This window comes from Phascolarctos cinereus, unplaced genomic scaffold (genome assembly GCF_003287225.1).
Source record: "Phascolarctos cinereus isolate Bilbo 61053 unplaced genomic scaffold, phaCin_HiC Scaffold_5;HRSCAF=322, whole genome shotgun sequence".
Classification (NCBI taxonomy): domain Eukaryota; kingdom Metazoa; phylum Chordata; class Mammalia; order Diprotodontia; family Phascolarctidae; genus Phascolarctos; species Phascolarctos cinereus.
This window is the reverse complement of record NW_027555958.1, coordinates 270,901,160-270,924,052: the sequence shown is the minus strand read 5'-3', so window position 1 is coordinate 270,924,052 and position 22,893 is coordinate 270,901,160. Positions and strand designations below refer to the sequence as shown.

Below are 22,893 nucleotides of genomic sequence, written 5' to 3'. Positions count from 1 at the left end.
GTACAAATATACTTTTTACATAGTAACAATTCCAAATTCCACTTTTTCCTTTTTGTAGTAATCTGTGTAATTATTGGCCAGCGAGGGCCCAGGCTTCAGAGTCAAGGCAAGCAATAGGAATGTTTCTCTTAGTTGTTTTCTACTGGCTGATGAGGCAAAGGTTTGCCTGAACAAGGGAGATTTAGATCTAGAAGGAACTTCTGAGGACATCTAATTCAATCCTCATTTTACAGAACAGAAGACTAAGGCCTGTGGAAGTGAAATGAGTTGACACAGTTATAAGGAGCAGAGCTACAGAGCCAGGTCCTCTTGACTTCAAATCCATGCTGTCTTCATTCCACAACTGACCCTTTGTCCTGTTAGTCCAGTTGCCCAATGGCAAGCATTGTTGGTTGTTATTCCTAAGACCAGCCCTGAGCCAGGGAAATGGAAGCAATTAAGTGGCAGGTCTCAAAGAGGGGTGCTGGAAGTAATAGGGCTGATAATAGAGACGACTCGGAGACTCATATTCTGTTACAATGTTCAAATCCCAGCCCTGCCACTTAATACCTATGTGACTTTAGGTAAATCACTTAATCTCTGAGCTTCAGTCTTTTCATCTATAACATGAGGGGGTTAGATGAAGTGATTTCTAAGGTACCTTCTACCTCCAGATCTGCCTGGGACCTTGGATATCTACTCCTTCACCCTTTTTATTTTACTGATGAGATGCCAAAAGGAGACATGACTTGTCCAAAAGTACACAAGTAGTCAGTGGCAGAGGAGAGACTCAAAATCGGATCTCACATCTGGGTCATTGCACCAAATTGGCAGAGAAATGGGTGAACTGGAAACAAAGCAGATTTTGCCATGAGCAAACAAGGTTGCTAGTGAATTCCTCTGTTTCCACCAGCTGCAAAGAGCATGAGTTGTTTTAGCTGTGGCAAGTTCAAGTTGTCAGTCATGAAGTAGGATGCACGCAGGCCCTCACCACCAAAACAGTGTTTGCCATTGCTGATTCCTGAGCCACATATGTGACTGTCATAGGTCAGTCTGCTTTGATCAGATGAGTTTTGGGGAAGCAATTGTAAGCAGGCACACTGATGAGATGCAGGAGGCTTCCAAGCACGGATGATAGAATGCAGCCTTCCTTTGTGTTCCTATAATGTTTTCCTTTTCTTTTTTCAAAGTACTTTTCAACCTTCTATCTTGTTTTCCCCCATTTGCATCCCATTTAGACATGGAGAACAGATGGTTGCAATCCCCAGCTGAGGAAACTGAAGAAGCCCAAGGTCATATTGGTAGTTAATGGTGGAGCTGTGTCTAAAGCTCAGGTTTCCTGCTTCACAGCTCAATGGCCCATCTACTAGGCCACAGAATATGAAGTGACTTTGAGTTAGGTTAGAAAGAGGAAGGCAGGGCTTTATAAAGTGAGAAGAGAGGGCCATTCCCCATTGCTGTGGCCAAGTACCTGTGTGCCAGGAGTATGTTAATTATAGGCACTAGGGGAAGGGTGTTTTATAAAGATTAAAAATCCCTGCTCATAATAAGCTTACATTCTAATGGGGCAAACAACAAGTATATATGTGTGTATATAGTATAATTATGACATTAATTATGTGTATAAACATGTGTTTATACACACATAATTTAAATATAAGGTAGTTTAAGAGAGTACTAGCAATTGGAGGGGATGGGAAAAGCTTCATGTAGAAAATGATACCTGAACTGTATCTTGAAGGAAGACATTCTTTGAGGTGGAGGTAACAAAGGAACGTTTCCCAGGAGTGTAGTGATGACATTCAGTGAAAAGGCATAGAGGTAGGAGATTAGCATCATGAGTAGATGGCAGAGTTGAAGGGAGAATAACTTCCTTCAATGAGACTGGAAAGGTAGGTTAGGGTTGGGTTGTGAAGAGAGACAGAACATTAGAGGAGTTTATATTTTGTCCTATAGGCAATAGGAAGCTATTAGAATAGGTTGAATAAAGGAGTTTCATTGTCAGATTTGCACTTAAGGAAATTACGTTGGCAGCAGTGAGGAGGACAGATGTAAAACAGGGCTATTGCAGTAATTTAGGTGAAAGGTTATGGGGAACTGAATTCAGGTTGTAGCAGTGTGATTGGAGAGAAGGGATTAGATCGCAGTGGACCCAGTGATGAAAAGGTAGGGTGTGTGTGTGTGTGTGTGTGTGTGTGTGTGTGTGTGTGTGTGTGTACAGTGTAATACTCATTCTTTCTGAAGGGCATTAGTAAGGGCCCCTAAAGCTTTCTATTCCCATAAGAAAAACTTGAAAATGATGGCATTAAAAGTTTCTCTAGAACTACCTGAACATATATACACAATGTAGTTTAATATAAGGTACTAGAGGAAGGAGGGCACTAGCTGTTGGGGAGAGGGGATTAGGAGAGGTTTCAAGTCAAGATGGCGATTTGAAGTACATCTTTTTCTGAAGCATTTATTTTACATAAATTCTTTTTTTCCAATTAAAAAAACATTTTCTTTCCTAATTACCCTGCCCCCACCACTTGGGGAAAAGCCCCCAAAACAAATCGTTTGGCCAGGCTCTCCCAAAAATTCCCATGTTGGTTATATCTAAATATCTAAATATGGATATAAACATAGATGGAAATATATGTGTATGTGTATATACATACATATATAATTATTCTAAGTCCCTTTGTTAGGAGGCAGGCATCATGCTCCATCACCAGTGTTCTAGAATCATGATTTTTCATTGCATTGCTCAAAGTTCTTTCAACTTCCAAAGTTATTTTTATAATGTTGTTGTAATTATAGGCATTGTTCACCTGGTTCTGTTTACTTTACTCTCCTCAGTTCACATGAGCTTTCTCAAGTTTCTCTGAGACACTGTCTACTTCATTATTTCTTATGGTGCAATAGTATTCCATTACATTCATTCTGAGCTGTATCTGAGAGGAAGAGTTACATTCCAGATATGGGGGATGGCCAGTGCAAAGGCATAGATGTGGGAGATTCAGTATCATAAGAGAACAGAGAGAAAGCCAGTTTGGCTGGACCGAAAGAAATTCAAATCCTCTCTCATTCCTAATTCCTCCTTTGGATTTCCCTCTGCTTCCGGGGATGGCAAGGTATGTATGGATCCAGCAGTCTGCCCCTTTCCTGGAACTAGAGTGGATTAAGGCAAGGCAGTATAGGGCTGGATTTAGGATCCAACAGATCTGGGTTCAGGTCTCTGATCATTTCCTAGCTGTGGTATTATGAGTAATCAATCAACCAAGAGGCATTTATGTGCCATATGGTCCAGACACTGTACTAGGCATTGGGGATAAAACCAAGATAAAAATGAAAATCTTCACCCTGAAGCAGTTTATGTCCTATTGAAGGGAAACTATGTATGCATATAAATAGATACAAAGTTATGTCCAAAGTAATTTTGCAGGAGATGTCTTAGCAGCCAGATGGGACAAGGAAAGGTCTCTTGCAGAACCGGGCCCTTGAGTTACCTTGGAAGGAAGCTAAACAAGAAGTCCAAAGGGAAAGAGGAGGCATGGGGGAGAAGCTGTGTTTAGGCAGGAAGACCAGAGGTAGAATGTCATGTGTGATGGACAGCAAGAAGGCCAATTTGGCTGGACCACAGGGTTCATGCAGATGAGGATTATATATAATAAGGCTGGAAAATTAAGCTGGAACCAGGTGGTCAAAGGCTCCAGATGCCAAACAGAGGAGTCTTCTTCTGCAGGGAGCCTGCCTTCGGAAATCACATTTCATTTACACTGTATAGATTTTGTATATTCATTTTTTTTTTGGTGTGTTGTCTATCTCATTAGAATGGGAGCATCTTGAAGGCAGGGATCATGTCTTTTCTTTTCTTTGTATCCTCAGTGCTGAGCAGTGCCTGGCTGCATAAAGTAAATGCTTAATAAATGCTTGTTTACTGAATCATTTAACTTTACAGACCTCCCGTTTCTTTATCTATAACAGGGATGTTAGGTATAGCTTCTGTGTGTATGTGGGGGTGGTTTAAAAGTGTACAAAACACTCTTCGCTCTCTAAGGGACTATTTTATAAAAGTCAGTTATTTTTGTTACTGTCTTGTGACTTTGGGGCAAGCCATTGCCCTCTCTAGGCCTCAGTTTCCATATTTGTCACGTGTGGGGTTGGGTGGACGGTGCCCGTCCTGCTCTAAATCCTGGGATCCTTAGTTAAGGCTCCGGGTAGCAGTCTCTCTCCCTTTACCCTCACAGCCACCACGGTGGAGCCGCAGCCCGAGGGCTGGCTTGGCCCCTGCACTGCAGTGCAGTGAGGAGGCTGGGTGGCCTCTTGGCTCCTGCTGAGCTCATCGATCAGAGCAGCCCCCGCTTAACCCCACCGGGCTGGGCTCTACCTGGCAAAGCTACTGGCTTTTCCCTCCCTCCTCTCCTACCTTCTTATAGGGGCACCTCCCCCATCTTCCCTTCCCTGACCTCCCCCCTCCACTCTCCTGTTTCCCTCCCCGCCTTCCTCCTCCCCCCACCCCTTTCCCTCAGTGCTTCAGGATGATTTCATTTTACACGACAGCGCGCATCCCTGTCAAAGCAAATTAAGAGAAATTAATGCATGAGGCTTGAACAGACTGGGAAGCGTTTGGAGGCCGTGGCAGGATGGGCAGAGAGGAGGGCAGCCTGTGGGAAGGAAGGTATTTTTCTTGTCTTATTCTGTGTAGGGCATGGAGTCACACCAGCCCTTGCGGGAGCACTGCGCGCGGAGGGGGAGGGTGGACACCGTCTTCATTGAGTCGCCTAGTCTCTTATCCAGCTTTGCCTGTTAACTCCCATCCCCCCTACTTCATGGAATCTTTCTTTATCTCTTTGACGAGATGTACACTAAGCTTAATTTTAGGATCATACATTTAGAGCTGAAAGGGACCTTAGAGAGGATCCAACCTCCTCATTTTACACATGAGGAAATTGAGGCCCGCTGAGGTTAAGGGACCTGCCTGAGGTCACTCTGGTGGTAATTGGCAGAGCCCAAAATTGAACCCAGGTCCTCTGACTCCAAAGCGAGCTCTTTTCACAAGAACAGCTAGAGAGCTGCCTGTTCTCCTGTCCTATCTGGGATTACAGAGGTATTTGATGAGCTCAGCAGTTTTAAAAATGGGAAATCTGCCTTTGTGATTCTGTTCCCTTACCCTCCTCCTGTTTTCTCTGTGGAAAGAGATATTGCATGTGCCAATTTCCTTTTTTTTTTTTTTTTACTGGAAGTGCAAAGGATCTATCAAGGATGGTATGGAATCGTTGCCAGTGTATGAAAAACGCAGGGCCTTAAAATGGGGAAAAAGCCATAAGCATTGTACTTGCTCTCCAAGCATTTTCTCCTGAAGGCTGAAGTTTAGTATTGCCCCTTTGAGATCAGATCTCTTGGCTAGATAGCAACTGGAAAGGAACCTCCTAGGCATCCTGCCTTCTGGGAAGCCTTGTGGTGATTTGGGACAAGTGCTAGATTTGAGGTCAGAGGACCCAGATCTTCAACTCAGTCCTGCCTGTTTTTTATTACCTGTACAATCTTGGCCAAGTCACTCTTATACATTCTTAGCTTGAGTTTTCTAGGGTCCCTCCTAACTTGAAAATACTAAGTGATAATCACTTATATATAATATTTATATGCAAATATTATATATAATATGTATAAAATATAAATATATAAAAATATTTTGTTATTCTGAAAAATAACATTACAGCATAATAATGACTTCTTAGTATTAAGTATATACATATGGAGTAATGCAAGTTACCTGTGCTATTTACTATAACAACATTATCGATTCACTAAGTTATTTATAAAATAAATAAAAATAGGAATATTCTTATTTCACCACAAAAAAGAAAGAGAATTGTATATAAAATTATAAATTTCTATAACATATAGCTTGTCTTATACACATACACGTGTAGAACATGTTAGTTTTAAAGTTTTCTTGTCTTTATCTCCCTCAGAACTCTGCTGTATATACTTTTTAAAAAAATGCTTCAATGACACTCTTTTTTTAGGGGGGAGGAGGCCTCATTATCTCTTGTCTTCCCCTAACTACTTCCTTCCCAATTAAAAATCTCTTGTAACAAAACATAGTTAAGCAAAACAAATACACATATCGGCCTTATAAAAAATGGTTATCTAATTCTATACTGCTAATTCATCACTTTTCTGGCGGGGTAGCATGGTGCTCTGGAGTCATAATTGGTCATTATATTGATCAAAGTTCTTGCATCTTTCACACTTGTTTTTCTTTATAACGTAGTCATTGTATAGCTTTCTCTTCTGGTACTGCTCACTTTTCTCTTGCAAGAGGTCATATAAGTCTTCTCAAGTTTCTCTGAATTTATTAGTTTCATTATTTTGTACAACATGATAACCATTCCACTCCATTCATATAGCTTAGCTTGTTCATCCATTGCACAATTGATGGGTCCAGTTCTTTGCTACAATGGAAAAAGTTATATTCCTCATAGTGGTATCTCTGGGTCAAAGGTATGCATAGCTTAGTGACCTTTGAGGTATAATTCCAAATTGCCTTCCAGTTCAGCTCATATACATCACAGCTCTATCAACAGTACTTTACTGCAATGACCTCCCACAAGCTCTTCAACAATTGCCGTTTGTCTTTTTTGCCAAACTGATGAGTGTAAGATGGAACCTCGGAGTTGATAACATGGGCATTTCTATTATTTTCAGTGATTTAGAAATTTTCTTCATATAATTGTTTATCGCTTTAGATTTCATCCCTGGAGAACTATCCCTGCATATTGGGGAGTGCCTTTGGTACTTTTTCTATGTCAGTTTTCTATGTATTTTGGATATCAGATCTTGCAGCAAAGATTTTTTCCATTCTGTTTTCCCGTTCCTGTAACTGTTTCCCTTCTAACCTTAGCTGAGCTGATTTTGTTTGTGTAAAAGTTTTCAATTTTATGTGATTAAAATTATCTACCTTACCTCCCATGATCCCCTCTATTCCTTGTGAGTCATAAACCTACTTTCTACAGTTGCACAAATGATCTCCTTTCTGATCTGACCTTTTATGTCTAGATCATGTATTTTTTTTGAGTTTATTCTGGATAGTATGTAAGATATTGATCTAAACTTAATTTCTACTGTACTGTTTTCTAATTTTCCTAACAGGTTTTGTCTAATAATCAGTATCACCCTCCAGTAGTTAAGAGCCCTTTGGCTTATGAAGCTTTATTATTTTCATTTATGCTGTACACCTAATCCGATTTCCTTTTTTTTAAAACCATTACTAAATAATCCTGATGAATACTGTTTATGGTACAATTTGAGATCTGATGCTGGCATGTCCCCTTCCTTCCAACTTTTCCCTAGAAATTGTTGACATTTTGTTCCTCTGGATGAATTTTGTTATTATTTTTTTCTGCTGTAAAAAAGTAACTCTTTGGTAGTTTAGCATGACACTGAATAAGTAAATCAGTTTGTGTTGTGTTGTTATTTTTATTGTATTGGCACATTACAACCATGAGCAATGGAGATTCAATTATCTAGGTCTCCTTTTAGTTCTAAAAAAAGAGTGTGTTATAGTTGTATTTTACAGTTTCTGTCCATATCTTGGTAGGTGGACTCCCTAGTATACATTTTGTAGTTATTTTGAATGAAATGTCCATTTCTATCTCTTTTTGCTGTGTTTTATTGGTCACATGGTTTGTCCCAAAAGTCTTAGTGTAATTTTTTAATAGCTTAAAATTACACAAAGACTTTGAAACAACCTATATATAGAAAGACTGACAATTTATGGAGATTTATTTTATATCCTGCTACTCTCCTGAAGTTATTAAATGTTTCAGTGAATGTTTTAGTTGAATCTCCAGGGTTCTCTAAGTAAATTATCTTATCATCTGAAAAAAGTGAGGATTTTTTTTACTCTTTGCCTTTATTGTCTCAATTTATTTTCTTATTGCTATAGCTAGCATTCTCAGAACTGTATCAAATAATGGTATTGTTAAAGGACCTCCTTGTTTTATCCTTGATCTTATTGTGAAAACCTCTAGTGTTTCTCTATTACGTGTAATGCTGGCTCTTAGTCTTAGACTCATATTATTTACTGTATTACTGTGAAGTTCCCTTCATTACTAGGATTTTTAATTAACATAAAGAGATGTCATAGTATATCAAAAATCTTTTCTATATCTATTGACATACTCATTAATTTTTATTGATTTTGTTGTTAATAAGGTCTATGATGTTCATAGTTTCCATAATACTGAACCATCCTCACATTTCAATCTAGTCATAGTATATAATTTTTAAAATAATATATTGCTGTAGACTATTTTTTAATATTTTATTGAGTATTTTTATATCAACATTCACTAGAAATGTATTGATCTATAGTTTCTTTCTCTGCTTTTTCTGTGCCTGGTTTAGTTATCAAGGACATAATAGTAACATTGAAGGAATGTGATAGGATCCTTTTTTCCCTCTGTCACTGCAAACAGATGGTTTAATATTGGAAGTAATTTTTGAATAATTGATAGGATTTCCTTGTAAATCCATCTTAACTTGGTCTCCCTCCATCCATACTTTAGGAGTTCATATATGACTTAAATTCCTCCTAGCCTGCAATTGGGTTAACTTTTTTATTTCCTATTATGATAATCTAGATATTTGCAATTTTGTAAATATTCCTCAATCTCATGTAAATGATCAGTTTTGCTAGCATGTAATTGGGCAAAATTGTTTCTAATAATTTCACTTATGTTTTCTTAATTTATTGTGAATTCTCCTTTTTCATTTTTGATTTTGGTTATTTGGTTTTCTTTTATTTATCTGTTTTATTTTTTTCAAAGCAATAGATCCTAATTTTACTTATCAATTCAGTGATGCTTTTTTTTGCTTTCAATTTTTTAGTCTCTCATTTGATTTTCAGAATTTCTATTTTTTTGTTTAGTTGAGGTATTTTAACTTGTTGCTTTTCTTGCATTTTTATTTCTGTTCCCAATTCAGTGATTGATTTTTCCTCTTTTGTTGATAGAGGTATTTAGTGATATTTTTTTTATAATGATTGTTTTGTGTTTTTTAAAAGTTTTGGTATATTGTCTTGCTGTTGTCATTTCAGGGATGAAATGATCAGGTTGAGTTTTCTAAACCTATAATTTGTCCTTTGACCCATCATTTCTTTGGGTTTAAGTTATTTAATCTCCATTTAAATTTCAATGCTTTCTTCAGTGGTCTTTTGGTTGTACTCACTTAAGGGTGTAGTTAATATTTTTGTTTTTCTGTATGCCTTTTGGAGTTCTTGTCTTAGCACATGATCAGTCTTTATAAAGGTTCCATACCTATGAGAGAAATCTATATCTACATATCTATCTATCTATCTATCTATCTATCTATCTATCTATCTATCTATCTAGATATAGTGACATGTATTCCTTTCACTTTCTATTTAGTAATTGTTTTTTCTGACTTTTCTAAAAATCTGTTCAGATCCTTAACTTTTTTTCCTGTTTGTCTTTTTGTAAGATTTTTCCACATCTGAAAAGGGTATATTGAGGTCTCCAGCTATTACAGTTTTGCTGTTTATTTCTCCCTGTAATTTGATGAACTTTTCCTTTAAGTATTTAAATACTATCACATTTAATCCATGTATATTAATTATTGATATTATTTCATTTCCTATGGGATCTTTTAAGCATTTTTGAAGAAAAATATTAATGCTATACTGTGTTTAATGCAGTCTGCCAAAAACATTTAACATTCCAAATCCAAGCATTTTTAACTAAGGGAAGGAAATGCCCAAACTGGCATAGTCCCTCTATTCTCTCTGACATCTCTTTACCCCAAGGAAATTTGAGGTAACATTTATAGATCTTGAACTAAATAGAGGTTATGTTAAAATATAGTTGGGTTAACCTTCCAGAATAGTTACTTAATCTTCAAGTAGAACTGACTCAATTAAAGCCTTGACCACTCCTTTCAATGATTGGAAGACTCTCCTACCAGACATTAATATCTTAATCCTTTTTTTTTAATTGAAAAAGGGCATTTTCTTTGGGTGGGCCTTTGGTCAATAGAGTCAAGAGATAGGTAAGGCAGTGATTTTAACGTGACAAGAGGTAACTTACATCCTGAGTTTGGGACTCCATCATTAACAGTTTTCTTAAGGATGGCCTTTTTTTCTTGTCCTACCCACCTGGCCAAGTTTGGAAAGGGTTTTTAGACTAGATTATTTCTTAATATTTCTAGAGAAATTGTAAAAGAGGTTTTTAATATGCTTCCACAGCATATTGAACTTTCCCTTTTTATTTCTTTTATTCATGTCTGTTTTTCCTATTACCTTGTCCAAGATCACAATTGCTACTGCTGCTTTTTTTATATGCCTGAAGTATAAATTCTGTGCCAGCCTTACATTTTAACTCTGTGAATCTTTGTTTCAAGCGTGTATGTGTTTAAACATATTGTTGGATTCTCCTTTCTAAACTGTTCTGCTTCCTTCTTCCATTTTGTGGGTGAATTTATCCTATCTTTGTTCATGGTTATGATTGTAAATTGTGTATTTTACTCCCAATATATCTTATATCTTATACTTTTTCCGCTCTTTGTCCCCAACCTCTCTCTATTATAAAGAAGAATATTATGAGAAGTGTGATCAATACTGATCAATAATTGATCTGCTTCCAAATCATTATCCCTTTTCTCTTCCCTTTTTCCAGACCCTATTCACTGGATCTTACCCATTTTTTCTCCCCCTTAAGTCCCACTTCATGACCAATCCTCAGAGGTTGATGTTTGTTTTGCTTGCAACTGTTCCTTCTCTAACTCTATTCCTTCTTGGAATCCTGAGTCTTCCTTCCATCCCTACTTGAATTCAATGTATTTTTACAACAAACTGTGTGTGTGCATGCACATATGCATTTGTATTTGTGCTTGACCCTCCTTTGTCTGATTTAGAGAAGAGTTTCCTGTATTGCTAGCAACCCTTGCCCCTTTCTCCATCTTTGTGTAGCCTTGTTCTAACCTATCCCAATTATGAGAAATAGTAAGTCTCACAACTTTCTTCTTCATTTTTCCATTATATTACTTTCCCCCTCCCTTTTCCTTCCTCTCAAGACCACCAAGACAGGGCAAAACTACCACAAGACTCTCTGTCTCATTTACCTCCCTTTGTGACCCTGAAAGACATTAGGGTCCTAATGCGACACTTAGCTTTTTTCCCCTTATTGGAATATAAGCACTTCATAAATTGTTTAGGACTTTCTAAGTCTCTGCTGTGTTCTGGTCTTTTAATAAGGAAAGCTTGAAAGTCCTCTATACCATTAAAGGTTTATTTTCTCATTATATTCAGTCTGGCAGGTTGCTGTTTTTAGTTATAAATCTCTATCTTTTGCCTTTTGGAAAATTAAATTCCAGAATTTTCTCTCCTTTATCGTTGTAACTTCTAAGTCTTGTATGATTCTGATTGTAGTTCCTTGGTACTTTAACTTTGTGACTACTTGCAGTGTTGTTGTTGTGGTTTTTTATTAGAAACTCTAGATTTTTTTGGTAATATTTCTGAGAGTTTTCATTTTGGGTTTTACTTCAGGAGATAACTGGTAAATTCTTTCTATTTTCATTTTGCCTGCTGGTTCTAGAACTGGGAAGATTTAATATATGATACTGTTTGGTCAGAGTTTTCAGTTTTCAATTGTTCTTAAATTATCTCTTCATGACTTGCTTTCAAGGTCAGTTTTTTTGGTAGACATCTTACATTTTCTTTTATTTTTCCACTTTTGAATTTTTGTTCTAACATTTCTTGTCTCATGGAGTCATTGAGTTATGTTTGCTCTGTCTCAATTTTCATGGAGTCTTTAACTTGGGTAAGGTTTTCTATCTTCTGATCTAGGCTATTTATCCTCCTATTCAGAATGTTGCCTGCTCAGTCTTCAAATTTGCAGTCAGAACTCTGCAGGTTTCTGAGTCCCCATGCAGCTGAATCTGGGTTTCCTGCCATTCCTTCCCACATTCTTCCAAATTTGTAGGCTTCAGGTGCACCCTGAAGAATCTTTTCTGGTCTGAGATCTTCCTGCTTGCTAACTTGCACTTTTACTAGCTTTCTGGTGAAGTGATCCTGCAGGCTTTTAGTTGTTTGTCCTTTCTGTAAGGCGCATTCTCATCCTGGATGAAGACACGTATTGTAGTTTTTCTTTAGACTTCTGGATTATTATTTGGTCTGGTGCTATTTTTAGATCTTTTCTGGAGTGCATATCATTGAACCTGTAACCTTTCGTGCCACCATCTTAAGTGGAAGGTTGCAATGAACTCATCTTAAATAGAATAGCACAGCAATTTCAGGAGACTCAGTATGTCAACTGAAGGCCTATGATGCATTCCATGCATATATATGTTCGCAATGTAAATGTGGTACGTGGGGTGACTGCCCACACTGTAGCACCTCATCCTTCTTATCTGGGCATGTGGATGTCTACTTACTCTCATGATTGATTGGCTTGTTCACTCCAGTCTACTTTCACACAAACAGATCTAGTTTCCCGTAGAAGAACTACAGTTCTACTCAGATTATCTTTTTTTAAAGTAAATAATGTTTTTTTTCCAATCACATGTAACGATAGTTTTCAACATTCATTTTTTATAAGATTGTGAGTTCCAAATTGTTTTCTCTCGCTCTTCCTCCCTTCATCCCCCTCTCCCCAAGACAGCAAACAATCTGATATAGGTTATATATTCTACTCAGATTATCTTACGTCACTAAGGACTACCTTGTTGAAGGGAAATTTACTCCTCCTACTTACCACTCTAGCTCTTTTTTTTTCACTTTAGCTCTTGATGCCACCCCCCACTAATGCGTTTTTGCCCAATCAGCTATTCATAATAATGCCACGTTAGATTTTAAACAAAACATTTACTTTGCAATAAAGCAAAAGTAATAATAATAGTATTATTGGTACTGATATTAAATCAGATATATAAATAATAAGTCACAGTCTGCATATAAACCTTGGTTTACACTCTTGCACTGATGCGCTCAGTATCTATGAGGGAGAATGGGTACCCATTTACAGAAATCTGCCAATGAGGCTCATGAATGAGGAAAACCATTGTGCTCAGTTACTTACAACTCTGGGATTGTAACCTTAGGTGTCCTCTTTCTGTTTCAACAACTATCTGTAAAAGTTCCTCGATGAATTTAGCTTCTTTTGTTGCATAAATACTTCTGCTGCCCAAAAGAGTTGAGGCAGAGTGGCATAGTGAATAAATAGAATACAGGACTTTGAGGTCAGGAACATGATTTCAAATCCTGCCTTACAAACTTATTAGCTGTGTGATCCTCTGGGCAAGTGTGTTAACCCCTGTGAGCCTGAGTTTCCTCAGAGGATTCTTGTGATAATCAAATAAGATAACATAGACACTATTTAAATAGTAGCTATTATTATTATTATCATCTGTTAGATATGACATGCCTCTTCCAACCTAGTCAATCTTCTCAGTGATTTCTCTCATTCTCTGCTTCCAATCTGTTCCTTTTCTCTGCTAGAGTTTTTTCTCAAAAGCCACTATAGAATCCATTATTTCCAGCTTCAGTCTTGGCTGACTCAGTTCTGGAATCTGTCCTTTCCCCTCTTCCTCCCTTTTCTTCTCTTTCTGTGGGCAGACTATAATCAGATAAATTACATTTGTCCTGTAATCATGCCAGTTTTTTTGTCCTTATCTCCCTAGTTTATAATAGCTTATCATATTCAAAACTCAGCAACTGCTTGGCTAAGAACTCTCAGAGTGTAACTCCCAGCAACTGTCTACTGTTTTTCTTAGAATTCTGAGCAGGCATAACTCAGGAACAAACCTTAAAGGGACAGTACATTACAACACAATGCCTATCTCTGCCCTGTTACCTGTTACAAAGACAAATAGGAAGATGAATGGGCTTGGAGGCAAAATGATAAGGTGAGAGCAAAGATTCAATGGAAGCAGAGTAGAGGGTGGTGGAGAATAGGCATCAGAGGGCAGATCACCCATTGTGGGATGGAGGACCTAAGCGTTTCTCCTTTCCTGTAACTCAGTGAAGGAGATCTTTCTTCATGAGACTCCATTCCTTACACATGGTATAACAATAATTCCTTAGATTGAAACATCTCATTAGGGTGGGCATATCAGCACAGTGTGGTACAATGGAAAGAATGTTTACTTTGGATTCAGAGGCTCTGAATTCAGTTCTTTCCTGGGTCACTTCCTAACTATATGGTCCTAGGTAACTCTCTTAACTTCTCTGGGCCTCTCTGTAAAAGGAAGGGATTGGACTAGCCAACTTCTAAGGTGCCTTCCAACTCTAAATGTTTGATTCTATGATCTATAATCCTATGCCTTCTCAGCCTATGGAGCTCTTGTCCCGTTCTTTGATAAATTCCTCCATAGAGGATTTCACCTACATGCTGTAGGGTATTCCTCTGGCTGTTTTAATATTTTGAGGCTGCCAGTACAACACTCATGTTGTTTATCTGTTATTCCTCACTATGATGCTGTGATTGGCCCACCTTCTCCTCTGGTCATCTTTTACTGGTTATAAAGTTTTTTTTTTTATTAAAAGCCATGTGAGTGGTAAGAAAGGAAGGAAGAAAGGAAAAAGCATTTATTAGTGAATAACCATTTGTTAATTAACTACTTAACACATGCAAAGCACAGCACTAAGCATTGGGTATACAAATAGAGAAGCAAATACTCCCATGGAACTGACATTGTAATAAGAGGGGACAGCACACATTAGAGGGTTTAGTTGTAGGGCTGATGGAAAGGTCCAGTGGTCACTAGGATGTAGGAGCAAGGTGTATGGTAATGAATCTTCTTTAGCATCATTTCTATTAATAAAATCATATCCATTTTATATTTTGAACCATTTGGTAGGTCCAGGGACTTGGGATGTGTGTGTATGTGTGTGTGTGTGTGTACTTTCTTTCCTAGGTTTTCCATATCTGTGACTACTGAGGAGAGTAGGGATGCAGCATCTGCCAAGGTAGTTCATCAGGTTGAGTCTCTACCAAGGGTTGCTCCACTGAACATGACTTCAGGGTGGGGTATACTAGAAATAGGGTTCCATGGCTAGGGGCAGGTTGGGATGGGAAATGATGCAATTCCTCTAACTTTTGGGCTTAACTACCCCATTGGTGGCAGCTGGTCTGCAGATGGTGTTGGGGATGGTGGGGATGGTGGGCTATCTCCACAAAGGTTACTCCCCTGAATGATGGTTGCAGGGGCTGGGCTGGGAGCAAAGATATTCTTTTATTTTAGAATGCTGTCTCCTCGTCCTTCTGCCAGGATGCTTCCCAGCTGGTTCAAACTTCATGTGTTAATTTCTCATACTTTAACTCTCTAGGGTGGCATAATTGTATACCTCATAAAACTGGCATCTATCACATGCCAACACTTTACCAACTGTACCAATGTATTGCTGATTTTTAATGCATAGCTTTAGTTCCTGGATTTTGATTGGTAGTAATATCTGTAATTAATCTTTAGACTCTGCCCACCCCCTTTGACTAGGTAGGTTGAAAGTAGAAAGTATTATGGGAAAGGACCTTGGCTAGACAGATATTTAGGGTAGCTAAAAGCCCTACTATACTAGTCTGATTTGTGAATGAGTAAGATTATTAGAGAAATCTACATAAATTCTGGGTTCCTAAACAGAATTTTGAAGAGACACCCTGCCCCTTCTAATCCTCTCTTCCCCAGAACACTCTCTTGATTCCTCAAGGTGTAGAGAAAAGGCTACCTTGTACCATGCACTCTAAACTGCTGTACTGATGGGATTTCTCTGTTATCACTAAGCCACAAGAAGCTTCCCAATCTAGAAATTCAGAGTTTAGGGTTTCCTTCCTTGATTCTGTTACTTTTATCATTTCTTACATCCTCATTGGGCTGTTTATATAGTGGGAGGGAATGACTTTCTGCTTTCTGTAGATGAGGTTTATGAGAAAAAAGATCTGGGAGTTTTAATGGTCTGCGGCTTAATAATACCATGAACTTGCAAAAAAAAAAAAGCAAAACCTATAGCTACTGCAAACATAGTATGTGTTAAGAGGCATTTTATCCAGGGCAAAGGAGGTAATGGTCTCACTGTGCTATGCCTTAATGAGATAACATCTAGAATGCTGCATCCAGTTCTGGGTGTTGTTGTTTGTCCTTCACTTTTGCAGAGGACCAGTGACGTCATGGGGTGGTGTCTTGACTTTCTCATTAATTGGATTTCAGTGAGGCAGAGTTGTGCAGAGTCATCAGCTACACTCTCTCTTCCAGAGTCATCGAGTCCAGTGGGAAGACAAAAACCAGGATGACTGGTGATGAATGCAGTGGGTACCACATGTTTAGAGGGATGTTGCCAAACTGGAGAAGGGACTGGAGATCTGGCTCAAGTAAAGAGCCAATTGAGGGACCTGAGAGACATTTACTTAAAAAGAAGAGAAGGCTTACTAGGGACATGGATGCTTGTCTTCCGAGTTTTGAAGGGCCTTCTTATGGAAGGATTTCAATATATCAAGGGGCAGAGGGGTAGAGTTGATAGAACCTGGGACCTGGAGTCAGGAAAATCTGGGTTCAAATGTTGGTCTGCCACTTATTAGATGGGTGATTCTGGGCACTTAACCACCATGAGCCTCGGTTTCCTCATTGTGAAATGGGGAAAATACCAGTATGTATTCGCTGGGATTTTGAGAAGATCAAATGAGATAGTGCATGTAAAATGCTTTGCAATCTTTAAAATGCTTTAAAGTGTAAATGTGAATTATTCTTATATTCGGTGTGGTCCCGGAACAGACCTAAAATAGGGGAATGAAGGCAGATTTTGCTTCAATATAATAATAATGATGATAGCATTTATGTAGGACTTTATATATATCCTCTCATGTGAGGTAGGTTCTATTATTATTCTCATTTTAAGGGTGAGGGAACTGAGGTAGAGGGAAGTTAAGTGACTTGCCCAGGGTCACAGAGGTAGTAAGTATCTGAGGCAGGATTCTCACTCTGCTCATCTTCCTAATTTCAAGTCTCATGCTCTATCCACTGTGCCACCTAGCTGCCTAGCTAAAAGAGATCTTGACTTAGCTATTTTTTTAAAAGCAATTTGGGTTAAGTGACTTACCCAGGGTCATACAGCTAGTAAGTGTCAAGTGTCTGAGGCTGGATTTGAACTCAGGTCCTCCTGATTCCAAGGCCAGAGCTCTATCTACTGCGCCACCTAGCTGTCCCTAAAAAAAGATTTCTAATGATCATATTTGTCCAACAACAGAATTGGGTGTTTTTGAGGTAGTGACCTTCTCTTCACTGGAAGTGTTCAAGAGGAGAATGGGTGATATATTAGGGATGTTGGACTAGGGGCAGTTAGGTGGTATAAAGGGTACAACATTGGGCCTGGACTCAGGAAGCCCTGAGTTCAAATGTGACCCCAGACACTATCTAGTTGTGTGATCCTGGGCAAATCACTTAACCTCTGTATGCATCAGTTTCCTCAGATGTAGAATGGGAATAAAAATAGCCCCTATCTCCCAGGGTTGTTGTGAGGATTTTATGAGATAATGTTTATAAAGTGCTTAGCCCAGTGCCTGGCAACTCAGTAGGTGCTATATACATGCTAGCTATGATTGTTATTACCAGGGGTTTCCTGCATGGGGTATGGGAGGTTGGACTAGGTGACCTTTAAGGTTGATTCTAACTCTGAGATTCCATCATTCTCTAAAGTCCCAGAATGGAATGACCATATCTAGAAATAAAGTATTATTGTTTTTAATTCTGTTTGTACTGGCCACACTCTAACTCAGCAAAAATGCTGGCCTGAGTTGCATGAGTTCCTTCCTGAGTCGAAATCCTGTTTTGCATCACACCGGGTTTGGTGGTTGTGTGCATGAGAGTGACTGAGCAATGAGAAGTTCCTCCTCAGGCTCTGATCCGCTGCCATCTCTTTCCCTGCCTCCCTGCCCCCTCCAAAGTACATTGCTTACCTGAACAGAGGCTGCTGGGTTTTGTTTGTTTGTTTCTTTGGAACACTGAGGTCTCAGGAAAGTCGAGGAGAAGGAACTGAGAGCCAGGCTGCCTCTACTGACCTCTGGGGCTGCTTCCAGTTCATCTCCTTTTTTGCTGATGTCACTGTGTGAGCATGTTTCTGTTGGCTTTATAATTAGAGTGCAAAGCAGATAGATGGCTGATGTTTCTCATCTAGTAGTGTGTCTACTTAAAATAATTGGGTTTGCAGGGATCTTGCCCCCAAAGCCAGGATCCTTTTCTAGGGTGCTAGTGCCTTAGTATATCTGTTGCTAGCTTCTTCTACCCTGGATGGTTAACTGAGCTGTGCTTAGAGTATATCCAATGTGTTTGGCCACAAGCCAAGTAAAATAAAAGTTTTTGTGAATAAAGATTTTTTAAAAAATCTCAGATTCTGCTGAATGTGCAAAAGACCTGGGTGGGGGAGGGGGAGTGATTTATCCCCCAACCCCTTGAATTTCACTTCTAGTATCTGTTAGTATCATAGGATGTAATAGCTGATAGTACTGTTGTGCTGTGGAGCTCACAAAATTTTGCTTTATATGTGTTGTCTTATTCATACCTCACAACAAATTTGTGAGATCGGTACTATAAGTTTCTTTGCCTTCCTTTGAAAGACTGGAAGCTGAGGCAGAGAGAGATTGTGAGACTTGTCCATGGTCACATAGCTAAGTGTGTATTAAAGACAGGATTCAAACGCAGTTCTTTCTGACTCTAGGCCTGTCATGCTATTCTTTACCCCATGCACGCTATTTGGTTTAAAGATATTAGGAACCTTAGAAACCCTCTGATTTTACAGATGGAAAAACAGGCTTAGGGAAGGAATTTTAGGAGCATGCATAGATTTAGAGCAAGAAGCAGTCTTAGAGATCATCTCATTTTATAGATGAGGTCTTGGCCCAGGTCACAGAAATAGTGACCCAAGTGGCACTTGAACCCAGGACTCTGACCCTAAAGCCAGCATTCTCTCCACTGTATCACACTGAACTGTCCAAGGTCACACAAGCATTAAGTAGCAGAGCCCGGATTTGAACCCATGTCTCCTGACATAGCTCTTTTTGCTGTGCATTATTGTGCCTTTGTTCTGTGGTTACTGATGTTTGGTGTGAGATGAAACTGTTTGTGTCTTGATGGGCCTTCTTTTTGTACAAGAAAAGTACCTTCACTCTTGTCAATAAATAACAAATGGGAAAAGTTCTGAGAGTTCCTCTGGATGTGGTAGATAGAAGGGAAGAAGGATTGGGGAGGTGTTATATACTGTGTATATATGTGTATATATATGTGTGTATATACTGTGGATATATGTACAAAGTGGTTATAATTATTGTTACTCTTATGTGTTTGTGTGATAAGAGTAAAAGCCAGGCACTGTGATATTCACAGAGGTGTCTTCGGTGTTTGCTGTCCTTGTGTCTTCAGGGCCAATCAACTATTTCCAAGCAGTGGAGGTTCCTGGAGTTGAGAAAGGCTGTGCAAACAGGGGAATAGTCATGTTTAGCTGTGGGTGGGTGTGGGGGAGGGATTCTTTTCAAGGGTACCATTGTCCTAGTATATCTGTCTCTAGCTTCTTCTGCCCTGCATGGTCAACAGACCCCTGCTTAAAGAGTGACCAGTATGTCTGGCCTTATACAAGCCAAGTAAGAATGGGGGAGGGTGGTAAGCCGCAAGGCTAGAGACTTAAAAATTATTTGTGTATGTTCAAATCAGCAAGTCATGTCAAGAAGTATGTGTGAGGCACTGTGCTAAACACAACACTGTTCCGTGGAGAGCATTTAGTGTGCCTCCTGTACAGAGCATTAATTCTTCAAGCATATATGAAGCACCAGCTATATGCAGAGCACTGTGACAGGTACGAAGTTTAGTTAAGACATGGTCCCTGCCCTTTTGGTGTTTATAGTCTAATAGGAGGATAAGACACCAATGGAAATAACTAAAATAAACCATATTTAGTAAGAGTATTAGAGGGACATGGATGTTATAGTGCAGTGGTTTCCAAAGTGTTTTGTTCCCTGAATCCCTTTCAAAAAACAATAACAAGGGGCAGCTAGGTGGCACAGTGGATAGAACACCGGCCCTGGATTCAGAAGGACCTGAGTTCAAATCTGACCTCAGACGCATAACACTTACTAACTGTGTGACCCTGGGCAAGTCACTTAACCCCTTTGCCTAGCCCCCCCCCCAAAAAAAACCCCCAACAATAACAAAATGTTTTGTGAACTCCCAGGGTAATTTAATTATAATATTCTGCAATTATTTACTGCTCAAGTCACCATTAAAGAACCCCTTGGGTGACAGCAAAATCTCCAAGGACTTCTCAAGCCTCAAAATAGGAACCACTGGTGTAATGGCTAGAGAGCCAACAGGAGAGATAGGTCTGGGTTCAACTCTCACCTCTGACACATACTGGCAGTATGACCCTAGGCATTCATTTAACCCCTCATTGCCCAAGCAACTCAGTAAGACTGTAAGTTGTAGAGAAGATATGATAGAGGAAGTTTCTTCCTGGGAGCTCTCTCTATTAATGAAATAAAAAATCTGGAAAAAAAGGAAAAATGACAGAGGGAAAAACAGGATTCCCTATGAGATCAGAGGGGGAGATCACAACCAAATAGGAAAATAATTAGGGCTGCATGAGGGAGAGCTTATCTTTGGGTTTAAAAGAGTCAGCTTCACAGATATAAGGTGGATTTGATTAAGGCTAGATAGCTGTTCATCTGGAAAAAAATCTGAGGGTTTTAGTGGGTTTTGAACCCACTATCGATACTATTAATTGGCAATCACAAAAGATAATATGTGCTTTTAAATTTTTTCTTTTTTTAAAGAAAATTTTCTTATTTTAAGAGATGCAATCAAGCAATCAATGAACATTTATTAGTTTACCATATGCTGCACTTAACAAGGTGCTATGTTTACAATGAGGTGCTAATATGATCCCTTTATAAAATATGAACATCTTCGTATCCCATCCGTTAGCATGGTGCTGGGTGCATAGTAGGCACTTGATAGATGTCTGTTGGCTGACTGGCTGATACTTGTCATGAATGAAATTAGAGGAGTAGCTTCAAATTGGATGGGCTAAAATTTAGCCCAGAGGGCCTTTAAAAGCCTAAGGTGCTAGCTCTGCAACCAATTCTTTAGTTCAAACCATCAATTAAAGGAGAATCTAGAATATGAGAGGGAATTGCTTTAGAGGGGGAGGAGAGAATTTTTCTTTCCACTCTTTCTCTGGGGGGAAAACTAATCAGCCAGCACTGGGAGGAGCAGAGACACACATCCTAGACAGACCTGGGTAGAGAAAACAATCATTAGGCAGCAGCAGTTCTGAGGGGCATGGCCTCTAGCTCCCCCAAAAAGAGCTGGTTATAGGTTAAAGGCAGAGGTAGCTCTGGAAATTGAGAGGCAAGCAAGAAAGGAAGAAACTCAGGGAGCTCAGCTGAGCCTTCAGCTTAATAGACACCCCTCACTCAGTGGGGAACTTTGTGAGGACTCTGCATAGAGAGAAGGGATAATGGGGCCCTGCATTATTGTAGATGCTTAGTTGCTTTGGCCACATATATTTCCTACATGTGTACTTCATGACCATTGTACTCTGTAACCACTCTTATGAATTAGTGAGAGAGAATGTGCCTCAGCTTTCTGGGAGAATGTTTTGTAGCTATTATTTTTACTATGTTTGTGCAGAACTTTCTAATCAAAATTGTCCATTTTCTATCCCTTATTTGGTTAAGAATTCTTCACTTGTCTGTAGCTACATAAGTTATTTCCTTCCCTGTTTCTCTATTTGAGACTATGACTTTGTATATGTAGGTCATGAATCCATTTGGAGCTTATTGTATGTTGTATCAGATATTGGTCTAAACGTAATTTCTGCCAGACTCTTCCCAATTTTCTCATTAGTTTTTGTAGAATAATAAGTCCTTACCTGAGTTGTTGTGTTCTTTGGGTTTATCAAATACTATGATACTATGTTTGTTTGATTCTGAATATTTTGTACCTAATCTCTCCCATTGTCCCACTGTTCTATTTTTTAACCAGTACCAAATAGCTTTGATGATTACTACTTTGTAGTAAAGTTTGGTATCTGCTACTGCTACTCCTCCTACTTTTTTTCCCCATTATTCCCTTTGATATTCTTAATTGTTTTCTTCCTCCAAATGAATTTTGTTCCTGTTTTATTCTATAAAGTAACCCTTTATTTGTTTGATTGGTATGGTATTCAAAAAAGTAAATTATTTCAGGTGGTATTATCACATTTATCATATTAATAGGGCTCAAACATAAGTAATTTGTATCTTTCCAATTACTTAGTTCTGTCTTTATGTTCATAAAAATGTTTTTAGGTGTACTCATATAATGTGTCTTAGTAGGTATGCTAAATTTTTTTTTATATTTTGTAGCAATTTTGTTTGGAATATATCTTTCTATTCACAGAATGCTGTAGTAGCTAGTTCAGGCTTCTAGTGGCACAATATCTCCTTGGTCCAGGCCTTGTAATGGGCTTCCTGCTATCTCTTCCTTCTGTGTTTTGTAGGTAGTTTGCAGAAAGGTTAATGATTATTGTGGGTTTATTTTATACCTATTCACTGAAGTTTCTAATTACTTCAGTTAAATTTTTGTTGACTCTCTAAGGTCCTCTAAGTTAGTGATCATGTTATATTCAAAAAGTGATATTTTGTTTCCTCTTTTCTTAGGCTTATTTCCTCAATTTATTTTGCTCATATAATTGCTAAAGTGAGCATTAATCGAATACCAGTTGTAGCCATGAATGTCCTTGCTTTGCTCCAATCTTAATGGAAAGGCCTCTTTTTCCATTATAGATTGGTTTTTTTTTTTAGATAGATGCTGCGTTAGGAAATGGTCCATTTATTCCTATGTTCTTTTCTATTTTTCCCCCCCAAAGATCATGTGGAGAACTCCCAGAGGAAGGAC

The 22,893-nt window shown here is 38.7% G+C and overlaps 1 protein-coding gene across 4 annotated transcripts in view; it reads left to right on the top strand.

Moving 5' to 3' along the window:
• AATK (apoptosis associated tyrosine kinase) overlaps positions 1-22,893 on the top strand; it is a 230,935-nt gene that overhangs the window by 47,863 nt on the left and 160,179 nt on the right. Inside the window, exon 1 of one of the 4 annotated variants that reach the window (XM_078155855.1) lies at positions 4,480-4,639. The exons of the other annotated variants lie outside the window; for them this stretch is intronic. Coding sequence (XP_078011981.1) covers positions 4,561-4,639 — 79 coding nt within the window. The 5' untranslated portion in view covers positions 4,480-4,560. Of the gene's footprint in view, positions 1-4,479; positions 4,640-22,893 lie in introns of those variants that run through there. 4 annotated transcript variants of the gene reach the window in all.